The sequence below is a fragment of the Amblyomma mixtum genome, chromosome 5, assembly GCF_055824585.1.
Source record: "Amblyomma mixtum isolate Tamu chromosome 5, ASM5582458v1, whole genome shotgun sequence".
NCBI lineage: Eukaryota > Metazoa > Arthropoda > Arachnida > Ixodida > Ixodidae > Amblyomma > Amblyomma mixtum.
In genome coordinates this window covers 164,238,260-164,258,154 of record NC_143016.1, presented here as the reverse complement: position 1 = coordinate 164,258,154, position 19,895 = coordinate 164,238,260, and the positions used below count along the sequence as shown (strand labels likewise).

At 49.9% G+C, this 19,895-nt stretch overlaps 3 protein-coding genes across 5 annotated transcripts in view; 1 reads left to right on the top strand and 2 right to left on the bottom strand.

Annotated features, from left to right (window-relative positions):
* LOC149344472 (uncharacterized) overlaps positions 1-2,168 on the bottom strand; it is a 42,743-nt gene extending 40,575 nt beyond the window's left edge. Inside the window, exons 1-2 of one of the 3 annotated variants that reach the window (XM_089546293.1) lie at positions 1,848-2,167; positions 628-692 (exon numbers count right to left, since the gene is read on the bottom strand). The gene's annotated coding sequence lies outside the window, so the exon portion shown is untranslated. Of the gene's footprint in view, positions 1-627; positions 693-1,847 lie in introns of all 3 variants that reach the window. The other 2 variants (XM_089546294.1, XM_089546292.1) reach the window with 2 other exon arrangements.
* Positions 2,169-15,118: 12,950 nt separating this feature from the next.
* On the bottom strand, positions 15,119-16,531 carry LOC149344471 (pre-mRNA-splicing factor RBM22). Its single transcript, XM_089546291.1, has one exon. The coding sequence runs from the start codon at positions 16,494-16,496 to the stop codon at positions 15,228-15,230; it is 1,269 nt and encodes a 422-aa protein (XP_089402417.1). The 5' UTR covers positions 16,497-16,531; the 3' UTR covers positions 15,119-15,227.
* A 178-nt stretch (positions 16,532-16,709) lies between these two features.
* LOC149344470 (tubulin monoglutamylase TTLL4-like) overlaps positions 16,710-19,895 on the top strand; it is a 64,773-nt gene continuing 61,587 nt past the window's right edge. The window contains exon 1 of the mRNA XM_089546290.1: positions 16,710-16,835. The gene's annotated coding sequence lies outside the window, so the exon portion shown is untranslated. The remainder of the gene's footprint in view (positions 16,836-19,895) is intronic.

Sequence of the window (19,895 nt, the reverse complement as noted above, 5' to 3'; positions counted from 1 at the left end):
ACACACACCGTAACTGCTGCCGGGATCTCTGAAGCATAGAGTTTCTTACTATTACCTTGAGGGAAAGCTGGCGGCGCTGCACTTCAGCTACCATGGACGCTCAAAGCATCATGGGGCGGCGAGCTACTTGTTGCGAGACAGTCGTAGTTTTTGGGGAGCACGGAGTGGCACTACTAAGACGTTTCATTCCGAAAACGCTGTTCGTGTGTGCGCAGACGACTTTCGCGCGAACGCAGTGTGCAAAAGCCATAGTAGTGAAAGCGCGACGACACACGACGCCAATAAAAACTTTTATTTTTTACTTTTATGAAATGCCATTAAAAACCTCTTATAGTGTTTAAGCAACAACGTTTTTTTTTTTTGAAAACATATTTACTTTTAAAAGTGCGCCTGTTAATTACGAAATATTAGTTCTTGCAGTGTTCATCACTGGGCCAATAGGAGAGCTAGCGATGCCTTATTTTGGGCGAACTTTGCACTTAAATGCTTTTCTGCTCGTTTGTTGCAATTTACAGACAGAATATTGAATGTTAGGACACTTTTTCAGGATACACAGGGGCGCAATAAAAGACACGGACATAGAAGTAAACAGGGACGAGCGTTTACCGAACAGGCCAGTGACCTTACTTGGTATGAGGCCTTTTCGCTGGTAGAACCCAAGTAGCCTGGCTCGGCAGGTCGTGGTCACAATGCTTGCGATGAGCAGGGGAACATGGGTAGGTGAAGGATGAACACAAAGCAATGAGCCCGATGTTCGGCAAGCTCTCGTCCTTGTCTACTTCTATGTCCGTGTCTTTTATTGCGCCCCTGTGTATCCTGAAAAGTTATGAACCAACACGCCCAAATACAAGTACTTCTGTATTAGGACATTCTTGATTATCGAATAGCGCTTATTCTTGCATTATTTTTTGGCCAAAAGTTGAGGTTCTGCAACAAGTAGCTCACCGCCCCATGATGCTTTGAGCGCCCATGGTGGCTGAAGCGGTCTCGAGGGGTCTCCATGCAAACTCCCATAGACAGGCTGCCAGCTTTCCCTCTAGGTAATAGTAAGAAACTCTATGCTCTGAAGGAGCGAATTGGTCGCCCATAATCTACAGCCGGTATGACGTCACAGCGGCAGTAGCGCCACAGGTGCGCGGCGCGGCGTAACTGCAGCCGGGCTATCTGAACGAGCGAGCTGGTCGCCCATATTCACTCCGCTAAAGGTCAAACGTCACTGCGGCCGGGACACGCGAAGGCTTGAAAGTGCGAGTAGTATTGCTTTCCCAGTAAAAATCGCATCATCAGCGGTTCGCGTGCCCACCAAGAGAAGTGAGACTGTTACTGCCTTATTTCCTTTCCTCAAAAACCAGTTTTCGATTTCTCCAACGAGCAAGGCCTCGTGCCGAAAGTGCGACGGCGTTCCGTGGACTCCCTGGCAGTGCTGCAAGACGCTGTCGCGTTCCACTCTTTTAGGCGAAGCTCAAACGTCCTCTCTTTTTTTTTTTCTTTCTTGTGGTGGTTGAATTTCGATGGAGGCGAAACTCTATAGAGGCCCGTGTACTGTGCGATGTCAGTGCACGTTAAAGAACCCCAGATGGTCGAAATTTCCGGAGCCCTTCACTACGGCGTCTCTCATAGCCCGAGTCGCTTTGGGGCGTTAAACCCCATAAACCAAACCAAACATACTATTTCGGTAACAGGAACAACATATTCAGCAGACAAGCGGTCAGGCAAAGCACAAGTGCACGACGTTTTCTGCCGAGCTTCCGTGCGTTTTTTTTTTTTTGTGATGAAATTCGTCCGTACCCAAAGCACTTCGCAAAACAAACGCTGGCATCTGCAAGAAGAAACAACGTGCCACTTACCTTGAATCAAGAAGCTGCGAACCCCACGTTGCGAGGCGATGGAGCTCAAACGCAGAATTGCCAGACGGAGACCACGCCAACTCCGGCGCCGAGTATTCGAAACGAAGCCGTTGCGCGGACGGGGTATTCTAACTGGTAAAGTTAGGTCACGTGCGGAGGACGCCTTGATGGTCTGGCCAATGGGAGCACCGAAGGAAGAAGCACGTGTGTGTCGCGCTTGAGAGAAAGAAACGAGGCAGATTTCGGCCGATCTCTTGCCCACTGTGCTAGCGCGTTGACGGCGAGCGTTTTCCTTACCCCGCGTGGCCTTACGCATAGCCTGGGCCCTGCACTGATGAGGAGCTCGTGCGACCGCATGGAAAGCATGGGAACGCCGCTCGCGGACATTCCGGCGTCGGCAGCAGTTGCGGGGAACCATAAAGAGATATCGTCTAAAATGTGGTTATAATCGAAGGGGGGTGATGTGTGGATGCCGGACGAAACATTTTGTGACAGTCGGATCATTACTTAATTAATTATAGCCAAAAAAGCGACCAAGAGTGGGCGTGATCGGGGCGTGAGTGGCGCTAAATTTGAATCTCCGGAAGTGTCGTACCACGTGTTGCCCCCACGTGACCTACCCCGTGATTAGCCCGACGTGAAGGTGAGCGGAGCAAGCCCGCGGCGCGAAATTTGAATGTGCGAAATGAATACCGAGGTGAATCGATGGGGGCTTTGTAGTTAAACGAAATCTAATCGATAATAACAAATTATAGAAACGCCAGTAGTAAATGAACATGAATTAAGGTGCATTAGAGTGAACTGAGGTGATTTAATAATAGATTAAGGTGGTTTAATGTGGGTCCGTATAATGTTACTTAATGATACATTGGAATGAATAAAGGTGAATTAGAGTAAATTAAGTGTGAATTAAATTAACCAATTTTGAATGATATGAACTGAATGGACCAATTTTGAATGAAAAGAAATAAGGGTGAATCAAATGAATTGTGCAAAATTGTGATTTAATTGAATTAACTGTGGATGAAATTGATTAATTGTCAATTAAATGCGGATTAATTACAGAGTAAGGAGCATTAACTGTAGGTCAAGGTGCATGATGTGATTTGATTATCAGACGCGACGCCACAATCGACATAGAGGCAAAGAGGAGGAACTATACTCCGTTTCATACATAGCAGGCAACGCTGACAAAGCTAGCACGCCTGTTCGCGCTGGCTAAGTCCGCACGTAAAAGGTAGTTCGCCGTACAACCAAAGCGAACACAAACATATTTCGTACCTCCCAGACTTCGTTTTACTTCGTGCAACATTTTCGTCCTGCGACTTGTCGAGATTTCGAGAAGCAAAAAGTACACGTGACGGTATGATACGCGGTTGGTAGGGCGAATCGCTTCCACTCAATCCGCGCCCAAAAAGTAGTCCACACTCCGTGAAAATTATGGCCACAGAGTCCGAACACTGAGCGCCTCACAGCTTCGACCGTTATTTTCAATGCTACTACATCGTTTTATGCCGCTCTTTGTATTCGTCCAAACAATGACCGCAGTTTCGAGAAGAACGAATGATACGTGGCGGAGTAATATAGTTTCGCGGACGTACTACTTCAGCAACTTCCGCAGCGTTGCCTGCTATGTATGAAACGGATTATCGAGGCGAAGAGGAGCGATTAGAGGAGGAGGAGGAGAAAAGCATTTATTTAGTAATGTACAGAGAGGTGCTCGGGAAGAGGCCCCTAATGGGTCTCACCCCTTACAATACAAGGCGGAGTCCCTCATTCCGGGATCCCGTTGGTCATGGCCGCTACATAAGTCCGCCGAACCAGGGCCTGTTGGGCCGATAGTTCCTGGCAGCTGAGCAGGGCCGCCTCCCAGTCCTCTCCGGTAGGGGAAGGGGTGATTGGGGGGAGAGAAGGATTTTTTCTGCATGCCCAAACCATGTGGAAGGTGTCGGCCACCTCCCCACAGAATGAGCAGCGGCCGTCAGAAGAAGGATTAGAGTGCTTGAGAACCGCCGGGCACAGCAGGGTGTTTGTGAAGAGCCTGAGGAGAATTCGTTCGCCAGCTTTACCCAGTCCTTTCATAGGAATTGGGTATCGCCGGTGTTCGGCACGATAGTGCTCAGTAATTTCTTTAAAAGAAAGGAGAGGGTTGTAGGGACGCCTGGTGCCCGGTGAGTGAGTGCGCGGGCTGCCTCATGGGCGGCTTCGTTACCTGGCATGCCTTGGTGGCCGGGGACCCATATGATTGAGCGATGAGTTGGATCGCCGTCGCGAGTACTGCGGTGTAAAATTTGGTGAGCGAGTGGAGTGATCCAACCGAACTCAAAGTTACGACAGGCTCCGCGAGAGTCTTTGAGGATGAATTTAGAGTCGGGATGGGAGGCTGCGAGGGCGATCGCCACCTCCTCCGCATGCGTTGAGTTGGGCGCTCTGAACGAGAAGCCGTCCACCTGTTTTCCCTCGTGTATGACTGCAGCTGTGTACCAATCCCCCCTGGAACGGTAGGGGCCTGCAATGTCGACGTAGAAGACGTGTTTCTTTGAGCCATAGAGGCGGTGCAGGGCATTCGCCCGCGCCTGGCGCCGGCCATTATGGTCCTCCTTGTTCATCTTAGTCGGAAGGGGTCGAACGTAGAGGGCGCTTCTCCACAGTTCTGGCACTCGAACCCGTTCCATGGTATGGTGATCATGTCTGATATGTAACCGGTCCAAGAGGCGGCGACCGGACACGGTCTGGGCGAGACGCGTGTATTGGTTAACGAGATGCGCCTCGCGGAGTTCTCGATAGGTGTTCACCACCCCCAACGCGAGGAGTCGCGCGTTGGAAGTGGATATCGGGAGGTCGAGGGCTCTCTTGAAAATTTTGCGGAGTATAATCTCCAAGTGATCTTCGTCATGTTTCCCTAAGCGGAGGTAAGGAGTCGAGTACAGTACTCGACTTGTTACGAAGGCATGCGCGAGCCGCATCGCATCCTTACTTCGCAACCCTCCTCGCTTGTTGGAAACGCGGCGAACCATTCGGCCCACCTGGTCGCCGACTTTGCGGAGTTTGGCAAGAGTTGTGTCTGCCTTACGACGTTGATTAATGAAGAGACCGAGTATTCGTAGCTCATTCGCTTCACGGATGGGGCCGCTTGCGAGAGAAAGCTGAACGGAGATTTTGCATTTCGGAGAAGATCGAATATGCACAAATTCAGACTTGGACGGGGAGTACTGGAGGCCGCAGTACGTGGCATAGTGGTCAACTATGCTCGCCGCTGCTTGCAGGCATTCCTCCATCTCTCCTATGTTTCCCATAGCAAGAGAAGCGGGGACAACACAGCGCCTTGTGGTGTGCCCCGCGTTCCCATCTCAAACGGGCCGTACTCGGTCTCTTGTATACGTATATAGGCCAAGCGGTCTGTTAAGAAATCTTTGATGTAATTGAATGTACGAGGACCACAGTTGATCTCGCTAAGGTGTTTTAGTATGACGCCGTGTTTAACATTGTCAAACGCGCCCTTGAAAGGCGGCAGGAGGCGTTAATGCTTTCGCATTACTCAAATGCTATTTCCGCAGTGTAAATTGGTTTTTTGAGAAAAGGAAATGGCGCAGTATCTGTCTCACATATATCGGTGGACACCTGAACTGCGCCGTAAGGGAAGGGAGGAAGGTAGGAGTGAAAGAAGAAAGAGAGAAAGAGGTGCCGTAGTGGAGGTCTCCGGAATAACTTCGACCACCTGGGGATCTTTAACGTGCACTGACATCGCACAGCACACGGGCGCCTCTTGCGTTTGGCCTCACTAACGTTTTTCCGGAGACCTCCACTACGGCACCTCTTCCTGTCTTCTTTCACTCGCACCTTTATCCCTTCCCTCGCGGTGTGGTTTGGGTTTCCAACAAGATATGTGAGACAGTTACTGCGTCATTTCCTTCCCTCGAAACATTCATTTTCACCCGTGTGCTCTCCAGCGTTGATGCACCCCCAGCTGGTCAAAATTGGTCACTACGGCTCCTCTTTCTTCTCACTTCCACCTTCCTCCCTTTCCTCACGGCGTTTTTGAGGTGTCCACCGAAAATTTAGACAGTTACTGGTCCTCTCCTATCCCCCCCCCCCCCAAAAAAAAAAAGAAAACAGCGCATGAAGCGCCTTCGGTCTCTCCCAACCTTCGTACATAGTCTCGGCTTACGTGACGAAAAAATAAATAAAGGGACTCGGCTTAACGGCTTTCTGCGCTGCTCACCCGCCACAGTGGGTCTACGGCGTGCCTCATAGCCTGAGTCGCTTTTGGACGTTAAAACCCATAAACCAACAAACCTTTCATTTATACAGTCTGCCTGCTATCCCTATATTCCCGCGGCCCTAGCTCATGTGCTTCCCGTAGAGATTGCAGATGCCGGAGCTAGCAAAAATGTTTTCCTTCATTTTATTACTAGCCAAGCGCTCTTACCACTGACCGACTGTAGCGGTTGGCGACGTACGATAGAGTAGTAGTAGTGGTGGCGGTTTTATTAAAATAATAATAAAATCTAGGACAAGATTTTTGCTAGCCCCGTCATCTGCCATCGCTACGGGAAGCACCTGAGCTGGGGCAGCGGAAATAAAGGGATAGCAGGAGGACAGTATAAAAGAAAGGTTGGTTGGTTTATGGGGCTTAACATGCCAAAGCTACTCAGGCTATGACTGACGCCGTAGTGAAGGGTTCCGGAAATTTCCACCACCTGGGGTTCTTTAACGTGCACTGACATCGCACAGTACACGGGCCTCTAGAATTGCGCCTCCATCGAAATTCGACCGCCGCGGCCGGGATGGAATCCGCGTCTTTCGGGTAAGGAGCCTAGCGCCACAACCACTGACCTTAAAAATGTACTGCTACCTTCGATTATGTCATGATGCGTACCCCACTTGGCGCTGTGCGCTGCGGAGAAGCTTGAAGGCCGTCGCGATTTTAGTCGGTGATTACGTCACCATTTCAAATGCTCGCCCGAAAGAATTTCACAAGCTTTACGTTCAATTAAGTTTCACAAATTCGACTCCTTTAAGCTCGTCGATTTCTAAAACCTGTGTAGCTGCCCTTCAAGGCGGAGCTTGAAACGCCGCCGAATTTTTTAATGCGCAAGCATTACTGGGCTCATGCGTGGCGTTGACGAGAAAGTGTTAACAGAAATTGTGGACACTTACCCGAGCTTACCCAAGTTACTCGGAAACTCGGTTACTCGGTAGCAACTCGGGTTCGCTCGGGTAAGTTCGGAGGAGCTTCGCGCCAGCTGCTCGAGAAGCTACTTGAGGACATCATGGGTCGCACAAACACTACGGGCGGCTGTGATAGGAATATCCACCTGCTAGAGGAGTGGCGCATCGCTTAACCGCTGCCCCACTGCGCTGGTAGTGGTATGTGACGACTCGCCGCCATCTGTGCATGTTGAGTAGGGCATGACTAATTCGGCATATATGGCCATTAACCTACGGAGTTCCGAATGGAGTGCGCTTTAGATTACTGTACCAAATGTGGGCGGCGTTCATTCCCATGTGGAGAAAAGAAAATGACGATGTTTGCTTCTGGAAACGCTTTCATTTCTCTGCTAGTTGTCGTGAAAGCAGTTCAATTTTTTTTTGTGCGTAATGAATATTTCCTTTTTACGAGTTCGTTGGAAACAAGAGCATTGCGGTCCATCACTGCTGAAAAAATCTCAGGTGGTGTGACGATGCTACCTTTATCATGAGCTGGTACATACTACCCTAACCCGCTCTCCACTCAGGCATCATTTCTGAATTCCGTTGCTAAAATAAATTTCATTTGAGGAAAGGAAATGGCGCAACAATTCTCTCACATATCTCGGTGGACAACTGAACCGCGCCGTAAGGGAAGGGAGGAAGGTGCGAGTGAAAGAATAAAGAGAGAAAGAAGCACCCTAGTGGAGGGCTCCGGAATGTCTTCTAGCTCACAATGCCGACGCCGATAGCGACGACACCGGATTTTCTGGGGAACGGGACCTTTAACGCCATCGCGTTAAGGAATACATCTACAGTCTTTGTCAAAAGTAACCAGGCTGCATGTTTTTCTTCTCAGTTGTCTATTAAAGCTATTATGACAGCCCTCAGGCCCTAAATCTCTGTATGGTTAGAAGAACCCCTGTTCTCACGTTCAAAGAACTTTGTGATCTTTAGGGAAGCCGTGAGGACTCTGTTATACGAATGAGAAGCAAACCATGGAGCCTGGTTACTTTTGACAAAGACTGTACGTTGTCGGGCGAAGACCGCAACGCTCCGGTTGCAAACCTGCCTCGTTTCGAGGGGCGTCGGTGGCCATTTCTCTGACCAAAACATAATGTTCTATTAAAGTCAACACCAGAGAGCCAAATGCGCAAGCTGTATGCTTATGCACGAGGTAGATATTTAGTTACATCAGTTTTGATTCAGAGGATATACGCCTCCCTAGTACTTCAAACGGATAAAGGCGTTGTGTGCGAACGCGCATCTCGTCGCCCAGAGTGGAGAATGTGGCAATTGATCGAGAGATTGGAGTCAGGACAAGCAAGCACAGCCAGGTGGACTGCGAAGGAGGCATTCGCGCTAGGCGGTGTGTTCGGCCTCAGCATGTTCAGTAAAGGTGTCGAATATTACCAGTTCCATAAGCCAAGTGGGGAATGTACTGTTTGGGAGAACTAGGGCAGCTTGCATGCCCGCCGAAGGATGGTGTCGGCCTGATCAGTTTCGTCTTTGGTAAGTGGGTGATAGCGCATGCTATAGGTGACTTGGCTGACGGTTAGGTTCTGGACCAAGCGAAGGGTGTGTCAGCTGCGGTAAGCCCCCGCCGGCAGGAGGCTACGCAAGCGAGCAGGCAGGCCACCTGGGTAGTGGATGTGGCGAGGCGGCGAATGGTGTGGCCTGCTCGTTGGTTGGATTGGAGCGACATGCCTAAGGTGAGGAGGGTGGTAACTTCCGGGATCGGTTGCCCGTGCAGCATTATGTACAGGGGAACGGTCTTGTCATAGCGGGAGTGGTGTGCAAGGGGGGCCTCGGACTCCTCCGGGGAGCGTGTGAGGCCGCAGGCTTGCATAACATTATTCGCCTCCTGCAGGTGGTCAGTCTTCTCCCCTAGGGAGCCTAGAGCGTGATGTAGTCAGCGTATATCACATGACCAACACCAACGAATGCGTTTAGGCTTGCGAGAAGGCCCACAATGGCTATGCTGAAAAGCAAGGGAGAGGTGACCAACCCCTGCGGGGTACGCTTTTTAGGAAGCGGGTGAACCAATGGTGCGCATAAACGTGAAAGATATCGAAAAGGGTTGAGCTTAAGCTAAGAACAACGTAGCAAGCTATGGAAAGGAAAAGAATATGTGTAACGTTAAAGGGACAGTGAGGAGAGCTCTATTAATATTTTTTTTAAAAGCAAAATCCGATAGTTCGGCATTTCATGGCTTTTGTTGCCACTTGGCCGGCAGCGAAAGATGCATTTATTTCTAGCAAATTTGGATTCGAAGTTGAAAAAAAATTGGAGGCTTATCAAGGTTAAGCCCAGTGGATGCGAAGCATGTCCTTAGCGTTTGGAGGCATCTTGACCGTATACACGCCCGGCGCAAAGACGCTGGCGCGGTTGCGGGCACAGAGACTGACGCGACGGCGGGCGCGCGCCACCTCATCCCTGGCGTGACGTCATATATCACGTGATGCAGCGATGGTGGCGCCGCCGCCGCATCGCGCGCGACGGCGCGAACCGAAGCGTGGAGGCCTCCGCCGGGCGACGTCCGACGGGGCGATATGATGCCCCATCTGCAGCCGGTGTGACGTCATCACGTGACGTCACATCATGTGATCTCACTTCAAGGTCAATGGTGGCCACCGCCGGGAGGCGACCGACGGCGCGATATGAGGCCCCATCTGCAGCCGGTGTGACGTCTTCACGTGACGTCATATCACGTGACCTACTTGAAGGTCACTTGAAGGTCAATGGTGGCCACCGCCGGGCGTCGCGCGAAGGCCCGAAACCTACGTTAATATGCTTCGCATAAAAGTGTTTCCCGCCGCTCTGATTGTCTTCACTCCCCGCGCGAGCGCTCGTCCTCCTCATCCTCTCCTCACATCACTCTCTCCTCATGCGGGCGGCCATGGAGGAAGGCGGGCGGCTCTGGTTTCTCGACTCGAAGCACGGGTTGCTCTAACTCACCATCTGGTGAAGGATCTCCTTCGGGAGGGAAGTGCTGGCGTTCACACAATCAGTCAAGAATTGTCATAAAATGCTAATGCCCCGGATGAAATTAAAATCTGGATGAACAGTGGCAGTGACGGTAGCATAGAAGAACGCCTTCAGGCGGCGGCGGACACTGCATGTACTGTCCTACGCGGCTGAAAGGGGCCTTGCGTGTTCGCCGCAGAAATCCCAACTCTTCATATACAATCCGAAATCGCTCCGCGCTGGAATTTCGAAATTAAGGTTGAGGGCAAAACCGTGCCGAAAGTTAATCAAGACAGGATCCTTGTCCTTGAAGTCTTTATCCAAGAGGACGGGTATAACGAAGGAACTATCAAGAAGCTCAGCAACTACGATGGGCATTTAAGTAACAGGGATCTTCAGAAGGGTCGCGCTCCAGGGCAGGAGCCTCAAAGAACGTAGCCTCCTGAAATTTACGCTGGCGTATATCATTAGCAGAAAGGCGGAAATCTGGGCGAGTTGGCAAGTATTTATCACTTTGCTCACAGGGACACAAGACGAAAGACTAACACAAACGAGCGTCTCGTGTCCCGTACTTGTTGCGCTGTGAGCAAAGTGATAAATCATTAGCAGAATATGCTGCGCTCCACGCCGTACGTTCCTCGATATTAGGGCGAACGAGAAAAATAGGATTCACTTATTAGGCGTTGCGTCAAGAGGGCGCTCGGCCTACCCATCTTAACCTCTTCAGACCGCCTGTTGGAAATGGGGAGGTGCATAATAGCTGGACTGAACTCGCCCAGGCGGTAGCCGCCGCGGTGGCTCAGTGTAACGTTATAGTGCTCGGCTGCTGACCCGAAAGATGCGGATTCGATCCCGGCCGCGGCGGTTGAATTTCTTTGGGGGAGAAATTCTAGAAGTCCGTGTACTGTGCGATGTCCGTTAAAGAACTCTAGGTGGTCGAAATTTCCTGAGCTCTTCACTACGGCGTCCCTCATAGACTGAGTCGCTTTGGGACGTTAAACCCCGATATGCTAATAAACCGAAACCAACAATAGATAAAGAATTTGGACAAAATATTTTTTTCCACCACAACGAAATGCTCTCAACATTTCTATCTTGTAACAATAGTCGAGGCTTGTACGTTCTACATAAAATAGGAGGAACAACACAAGAAAAACTCTTAGGCTATCTTTGATAGATCATTTGAATGTGTTTAATTTTCTGTAGCTGCAGGTTCCAGTGTAGCTCTGCCATAAGCGTATGACGTTATAGCGTTAATGGCCATTCTCTGCTTTACATTCACAGATTGCTGGGAGTCCTCATATCACTCATGGCGCAGTGGTAAAGCATCAGCAGGTGGCTGTTTCAAACACGGCCATCGGTAGGGACCCAGGTTAATTATGAGACCAGTCATTATTTTAACCGCCACCTACCACGGTGGGCAGGTTATGAATAGGTCACAAGGCTTGCTAAGAGTCCTCATACCACTTGTGGTGCAGCAGTTAAGTGATGTGGGGTTTGTGAAACCCAGGTTACTCTTCCTCAGCAACCTCTTGCGATCAATAATTATTTTAACAGCCACCTGCCACGGTGGGCAGTTTGCTCACAATCCGGTGGGCAGGTTGCTATGATGTCAAAAGGTTTGCATTGCGTCACATGTGACGGCGGTCACCATTTCTGCTTGCACAGACCCTTCCAGTGCAAACGGCTTAATAGGACTTGCAAAAAGCACCACACCCCGTCTTAGTTCTCAATGCTTCTCAGCGGCTTCTTCTGACGCAATCCATGTACATCAGTAAAATTTATAAGCATTGTTCACTGCTTCCTAACATATTCGATTTCTCAAGCATCAAATCAAACAGAGCAAATGAGAACGATCACCCTACCTTTCACGATACTTCGATACCTTACGTCCAGCTCAGTGCAGCGATTCATGAGAATCAAAGTCAGCATTCCGAAAACGTCTGCGCGATAACAGGGCATCAACAAATGCTTTCGTCGCAACCCCTCCACCACTGCAGGCTTTGGAAATTCACCCCCCACACTGTTATCCAACAGGCCTCCAACAGTGTCCAGGGGTGGTGCAGAAACGATGGTCACAAGTGATTTATATATGGCAAAGGTTTGTTTTGCTGCCATCAACTCTTAAAAAGCATGCAACATTCATGGACTGCAACCCTTTGTAGTACTGTGCAACGGCGCAACAAAAAATTGGTGTGGTTTAGCTCTGGTTAAACCTGGTTGGTTGCGAAAGCAATAGAAGCAGTAGAGCAACTAGATTCAGATATAGACTCTTCGTCGGTGACTTGAGACTTCTCGGGGAGCGCGGCACGACCGGCTCCTCCTGGCTGCGGTGGAGAGAGCAAGCTGACGTCACGCGTCGCCATAGCAACGGAGAGGCTGACGTCACACCATCTGTTAGGTGCAGCGGCGGCTCCTCCAGGAGCAGGGGGGTCCACGGACCACGCGACGAGCAGTTAGACCTGGCGTAGTATTGCTTTCGCAATAAAAAAGTCTATGGGGCTCAGCGTTGTTACAAGAAATTGGAGGAGTGTTTTGACACATAACCATGCAAAGGTTCACGAAGTGCCGTATGATGCTGAGGTAGGGGTAAAGGCCACACAAGAATTGTTCACACGTTTAAATCCATATCAGTGCTTCTGCTCACAAAGTCAAACAACAACAAGGTCAGGCATCAGCAGTTGTAGGCTGATGAAATATGTGTTGGGTGCACTGAGGATTGTTTGTCGAGTGCCTACCAGTAGCTAAAAGGTCTTGAAGCTGCAAGTTGACTATGAGAGGCACCCCAGAGGAGGGCTCTGGATAATGACCACCTCATTACGTGTGCTGTTTAAGGGCCAGACCAACATTCTCTTGGTGGCACACCGTGGACTTGTGCCAGTAACAAGTGAAAGCCTGCCTTACGTCAAGAATATCCGAGCCAACAACAGCACAAGAAAATAGCAACATTTCATGGGTTTCCTGCAGAAAAGTAGATCTGAGCTACTTCCTTCAACTAACTCGTCACCCAGCCCTTCAAATTGCTGCTCATTTAAGCGCTGAACCTGTACTGCAGGTGCAGAAGATGGCTTTATGTCAAACTCTGCAAGCAGCTGTATTTCATTTTGCCCCCAGAACTACGCTACTGTGCCCCTTTGGAATTCAACCGTGACTTAATGGTAAATTCTGAATGCCTACAATAAACTTTGCCGCATGTTGGGCCAACTTCTCGCTGCCTATTCAGATACAGTTTTCAGTACCTTACAACTGCTGCACTGAACTTCCCATATCCATGTATCTTGCCAATCCAATTCATAGGGCCTCAGAAACCAGTAGCTGCAAGCAATGGGTTTGGACACATCTTGTTGATAAACACCTACCAAGAAGCAGCAGCATGAACGATGATGCATGGAGTGACCATGTTCATTGCTTCTGCCACTTCATCCATTTTCAGTGTTTCAAGACAGGTAAGGATCCGTTTTCAAAAAGCTAGGCAACCGATGACTTGCAACAAATTATGCGACTGAAGCCCTTTTGCAGCAAGAAGACAGGAAAAAGAGCTCAAGTACATGGAGAAGGCCAGCGAGATATATGCTGCAATCTAGGCATGGCCTGCTCTGCACATTCCAGCCAACTTGTTTTGCCGCTAGTGGGGTTGCCACCAACGTTACTAGATTACTTTTTCAGTTTGCAAACTCCGATGCCACGGATGTCGCCCTTGCCTGTACCACTGAGCGGGGGCGCTCTTGTCGCTGTTTGACCGGCTTCTCGATACAGTAGCCGCGCTGACCACATCAGCGAAGACTACAGCGAAGCGTTTTTGTGCCAGGCATCTCTTTGTTGTGTTAAACTGCACTGCAAGTGGATCGCTGCTTCTCTGTGTGTCCTTGCCAGATTTATATAAGTGCGTTTCGAGTGACGCAGTTCGTGCGGCGTTGGCTCTGGCTGCAACTCAACACAGAAGCGCAACAGCGTCGGTGCACCCGAGCTATGCGTCCGTGAGTCGGTCCAGCCGAGCTGTCGACCTGTCTGCTCCCAAACCAAGGCAAGATAAGCATTCTACGTAATGTGTGACCGCAATTCACACTGATCATAGCCAAGGCTGGAAACATTTTCTGGAAAGTGCTGGAAGAGCTAGAGAAGTGCAGCCTTACTCGCTTGGGTTGTGCTGAGCACGTGTTGGGATTCACTTGTCAGATACCAAATTTTGTTATTGCTACAAGAATGCACTTTTTCTCTAGCACGTCTCTTGTATACTCTTGTAAGATGTATATGTTTTTTCCTATATGAATTGAATAAACTGCTTTCAATCTGACCTGTGCTATTACCATCATATTTTGCGTTTTATGACCTTAATAACATCGAAGTTTCACGGTGGTAGTCCTGCATCTCCCTTTAAAAAGCACGTATGCATTGTTGACTGGCTTGCTTCAAACCGATGGTACTTGGCCTTAGGTTTCGATATTTTCGGCAACATGCGACTCATCTACCGTTTCGTGGCTCGCCGTAAGCAAAGAGTCATTTAGTTTGTAGGGAAGTAAATGAAACAAAAAAATATACCCGACCAAGATCCAGATGTCTCATCGAAATAGCTAATAAATCAGACATCCCGATCGTACCTCTGCCGCCCAGGACCGTTTGCGCAGCCTTAATGTCACTGTAGCTGCACATTCAGAATAATATCTGTGCACTATCTTGGAAATATCTTCGTTAAACAGGAATTACTGGCGTAGTGTGGCGTGAAACACGGTGCGCTCGTCTGATAGCGATAGTTCGTGCGACGAGAGACCGGCCGGAGCGGGCCAACAGCGTCGAAAGCGCCACCTCACGAGAGGGAGCCGAATGGGGCCACGTTTGGCTGCCGAACTGCAGTGGAGTTCGCAAACTGACCAGGTAATCTAGTAATGTTGGTTGCCACAGCGTGTTCAAAACTACAGTGGACAAGGCCGTCCTAGCGAATTGTTTTCTTTTGTTTGATATAAGAATGATCAAAGTAACACGCAATAAAACACAGTGCAAAGGCATTATGGCATGCTGTGGCTTCCACTGTAGTCTCGTGTAACAAACCACACTGATGTTTCACAGAAACTTTCAAAGACGAGCAGGCAGAAGGCACAGGACCTCACCCCGTCGCGACCAACAAAGCTGCACCTCCACAACAGTAGGGCACTTCTTTATTCCAAACGCAGCTGCCCAGAAAGACGCAATGCCACAGGGAATGATGCGGAAGAACAGGATGCCTCCTCAGGGCTTTCCCCGACTGCCCAGGCGCTGGGGGTCCTGCGAAGGGTAGTGGATGGGCGCACGCATGTGCGGGGGCGGAGGCACAGTTCCAGGGGGCGCCAACACGGGCGGCGGCGGCAGCGGAGGCGGCGCTACCTCTCCAGGGGGCGCCAGGAACGCCGTCGGAGGCGGCGGCGGGGGTGCGAATGCCACAGGCGGCGGTGGGTGCATGGGGGGCAGGTTGAAGTAGTTGTTTGCCAGCTCGTCCGGAGGCAGTGGCAGTGCTCCGGGGAGGCCCGGCACGGGCTCCAGCGGCGGGCCCGGGCGACCCACGACCCCCTCCTCGTGACCCGGGGGCGCTGCTTGGCGCGCCAGGGGCCGCCCCCACTTGATGACCAGCCGACGGCCGGCAAGGATGAGCTTGTTGAAGGTCTTCTCGGCGGCCAACTCGGCGCTGACGCGGTTGGTGAACTGCACGAAGGCGCACTGCTGCTTCGCCAGCATGGTGACGCTCCGTATCTCGCCGTACTGGTAGAAGTGGTCGCGCAGGTCTTTCTCCGTGACGCGATCGCCCAGGTTGCCCACGTACAGGGTGGTGATCGAGGTGTCCTCCGGCGGCTCCAGCTTGGGCATGGCGGCGGCCCGGCGCAGCAGCTTGTCGGCGACCGGGTCGTTGACGCCGTAGTAGCGGTCGCGGATGTTCTGGTCGGCCAGCGGGTCGTCGGGGTCTGTGGGCTTCTCGTGCCGGTACGGGCACTCTTCGCCGCGTTTGCACTCGCCTTTCACCCAAAAGCTGCAGATGTGCGGGCGGTTGCGCTTGTAGTAGGGCGTCGTGCGCGCCAGTTTCATGAGCAGATCGCTAGGGCTCTGCGCTTTGGCCAGAGCTCCGTACGGTTGGCTGGGGTCGCCGTCGGCGACGGCTCGCTCCATGTTCTGCGAGTAGTACTCCTTGTTTACGTCCGACTTCGGCATGTCATCGCGCAGGCTGAGCGCGTTGTCCCGGACCTGCACAGGCAGGCCGTAGTCCAGATCGAGCAGGCACGTTTGGCAGACGTTCTTCAGTTTGCTGCACGTCTGACAGACTTCGGTCTTCTTGAAGCGCATCCGGCCACCGGGGCACCATCGGAAAACTGTAAAGGGGCGCGAGCAGATCTTGCACTCCTTGCCGTATCGCTCCTTGGTCATACGCACGTACGGGTTGTCGCCCAAACATGTTTGGCAAAGAATGGGAAACTCAGCTTCTTCCCAATTGAGCCGGTTGTAAGTGTTCGCACTTTTTGACGTCGCCATTTTGCACTTTTCGCGTCGTGCCAATGTTGCTACCCAAGGACAAGGACTGCAAAACCCGCCATATCTTCTAACAATTGTCTTAGGAGTGCTTTAAATGTGTAAACAAATAATTATGCACCACAAAATCTCCTTGCTGTTATTTATTGGTTTTATTATGAATACACTGTCAGTAAAAATTTACTACATATTATCAACTGTTATCTTTGTACGTAGAGGGCAGACATCCAGCCAAAGCTCTGCAAAAAACATAGAAGTGCGGAAACAACTGTTTCGAGTCACAATAAGCACAGGCCAAAGCAATCCACTCCTTCCAAGCGCGTGTTCAGAAGAATTGAGAAGGTAAGAGCCCGTATCCTATTTCATTTACCATAAATTGGCGATTTCTGGGCTGCCATGAGGTAATTCCACGCCGGTGTCATTCGCTTCACGGTGTTAGAAACTACTGATTAGCAAAACAGCTGCCCGTCAGCTGGGCGCCTCTCGCTGTCGTTGACGAATTCATTCATTCGGGTTTTGTACTTTCACCGCATGGCCAATTTCACAAGTTTGCCAATTCTCGCGCGCCGTATATATGAGCTTATCAGAGTACCGCGGAGGCTTGAATAAAGGAACAGATCGGTTTATGAAAGGCTGTTTTTGTTTGGAAAAGCATGAAACACGGAATAGGCTTCCTCGTGCGGAACTTTTTCGCGCGGCTGCGGTTGAACAATGCTTCCATAATGCAACTTGGCGCGCAGCGCTGGCTCTTTTCTTTTTTCGCTCTGTTGAGAAACTCGCTCCCGTGAGTGGCAGCGCCTTTCTCAAGCTTAGCGGAGGCGGTCAGCGACTGGGCTGTGTGCCATTCGAGGCGCCTGCAATGTAACGCGGCGCGTCAGTGCGGCAAAGTACTATTACGAAGCCACGTAATCGTACTGGCTAGTGCTGGTCACCCGATCCGCGCGTGCAGCTGCGCGCGCCGAATGCAAAGAGCGGGCAGCGATATCAGGAACCCGTTTCTACTGGCTTCACGTAGTGCGAGATGGGGAGGAGGATGACTTCATCCACCGGTGTCCTCCTCGTGTTGGATCGGAAGAGGATGGTCCCGCGGCGTTTCGCACTCGCGGTATTCGGCGCGATGCTCGACTTTCCTAAGCTGGTCCGTTTGTCTGACGCCAACGTGAGCGTCCTGACATTCAGTTCACGACTCTAGCAGCGCTGGGAGCGCCTTACTATCATTTCATATGCGTGGTTTTTCCGTGTTCACCCATCAACCATGGTCGCCCGCCATCCCATCCGTGGCAGTCGCTGGCATGTTAGGCGGCGACGTTCTGCCTATGGTTTTCTCTTGACAAACTAGGCACTAAAGCAGCGCATAGGTCTTCTTGCTTTACGTACTGACACGCGGGAGTAAGCAGCGTACTTTGAAGCAGTTATAGTTTCGTTTTCTGATTTTATGTGCCTTTGTGGTTTTACGAGGCTCGATTTCTTCAGACTTGAGTTTTAAGTACGTTTTGTTCATTGTCTTTGTGTTTACGAACTCTTCGTTTTATCATTTGTTCTACTCTCTACTTTACACCCCTACCGCTTAAAACCTTACTGCCTACCCCGTTCCTCCCTCCAGAAAAGGCAAACAAGAGATAAAAACTAGTTAAAAAGTCCACCTTGGCATCACGTATCACTTAGCTTCATGCTTCATCTGGCGTTATGTAGTGATGTCATTTAGGCGTTTAATTTGGCAGGCAGGCATGAACTGGTGGGAACTGCTATTGCACAGTACTGATTTGAATCCATGCGGCTGTGGTGGCTCAGCGGCCTAGGTGTTTGGCCACTGATGCCATCGTTGGGAGTTTGTTTGATCCCGGCTGTGGTAATCATAATTTCGTGTAGACGAAATGCAAAAACACCCGCTTGCTGTGAAATGTCTCTGCACGTTAATGAACCCCTAGGTGGTCTAAAGTGATCTGGAGCCCTCCACTATGTCGTCCCTTATAACCTGTGTGTTGCATCGAAACATTATGCCCTGCAGAAAAAAGAACAGAAAAGAACTCATTCAGACAGGCAGAGACGCAGAAAAGAAGGCAAAAAAAAAAAAGCCTGTGCTCAGCTTTCGGGATAGCACTTACATAAGATGTGCCCAACAGAAAAGATGTTTGAAGGGGCGTGTGCTTTGAGAGGCCATTTTTTGTTTCCATCGAAATTAAATATTTTTCTACCTAAATAGGATGTTCTGGCCCTAAAGGAGTATAGACACCTAATTTTGGTGGCACGTTTTCTTCTGTACATTGGTCGCCGCTGTGGGTCAGTGATTACGGCACTCGGCTGCTGACCCGAAAGACGCGGGTTCGAACCTGGCCGCGGCGGACGAATTTCAATGGAGGCGAAATTCTAGGGGCTGATGTTCTGTGCGATGTCAGTGCACATTAAAGAACCCCAGGTGGTCGAAATTTCCAGAGCCCTTCACTGCGGCGTCCCTCATAACCTGAGTCGCTTTGAGATGTTAAACCCCCATAAACGAAACCAATCTTCTATACAGTGATGCGGAAGACACTACTATGCATAAATCACTATGTGGTAATCGCGTACAACTGCTAAATAAATTTAATTGAATTTTTCTGTTATACTGTTTCGGTTTCAACAGCCGAATGATGACTATCACGCCAAGGTGTCTTTATAGGTCAGGCGAGGAAAGCCAAAGCTGCAATATAATCGCTGCTTCTACATTCGTTGTCATTCGGTCTCTTGAGGAAGGCTGCCTTTAGCATTGTGGTGAATTAAATCGATGTAGCAGCAATTATATCGCGCTTTTTTCATGCCTCATGTGACCTATAAGCACATGGCTGTCGAAACCGAAACAAGACAAGAAAGAAATTCGATTCTTAATAACTTAGCAGTCGTAGGAGAATACTGCATAGTAATCCATGTATAATAATGCCTTACGCATCATTATAAAGAATAATGCATTCACCCAAATGTTAGGTGTCTATGCTCCTTTAAAAAAAAGACAACTTTCTCCTTTTGCGGTGCAAAATATTAGTGGTTGATTTTTTGTTGGGATGGGCAAAAATTTGTGTAAAGTGTCATAATTGATGAAAATAGTGACATCAAAATGCTGCAATTTATCAAGTAAAGAGTCGAAAGGTCTTGAATATAATTTCTATTTCAGGGATGCGCATTATGCTTGAAATTGCGAAAACAAAAATCTTACTACTAATGATGGGCTACCTCGCTGACTGTTTTGCGAAATATTATTTAAGCAGCCTATTTGCGACATGAAAGATGAGAAATTCATGCAAATCAATGAAGTCGCTGCTAGATGCAGCCCACTTTGAGGAAAGGCTGTTAGTTCGCTTTGTGCACAATTGTGTACATATCATGTGAAAGGGTTAAAACACTGGGAAATTTTTCTGGCATCTATGGGAG

Coding starts and splice junctions, on each gene's coding strand:
- LOC149344471 (XM_089546291.1), bottom strand. CDS start 16,496: ATGGCGACGTCAAAAAGTGCGAACACTTACAACCGGCTCAATTGGGAA.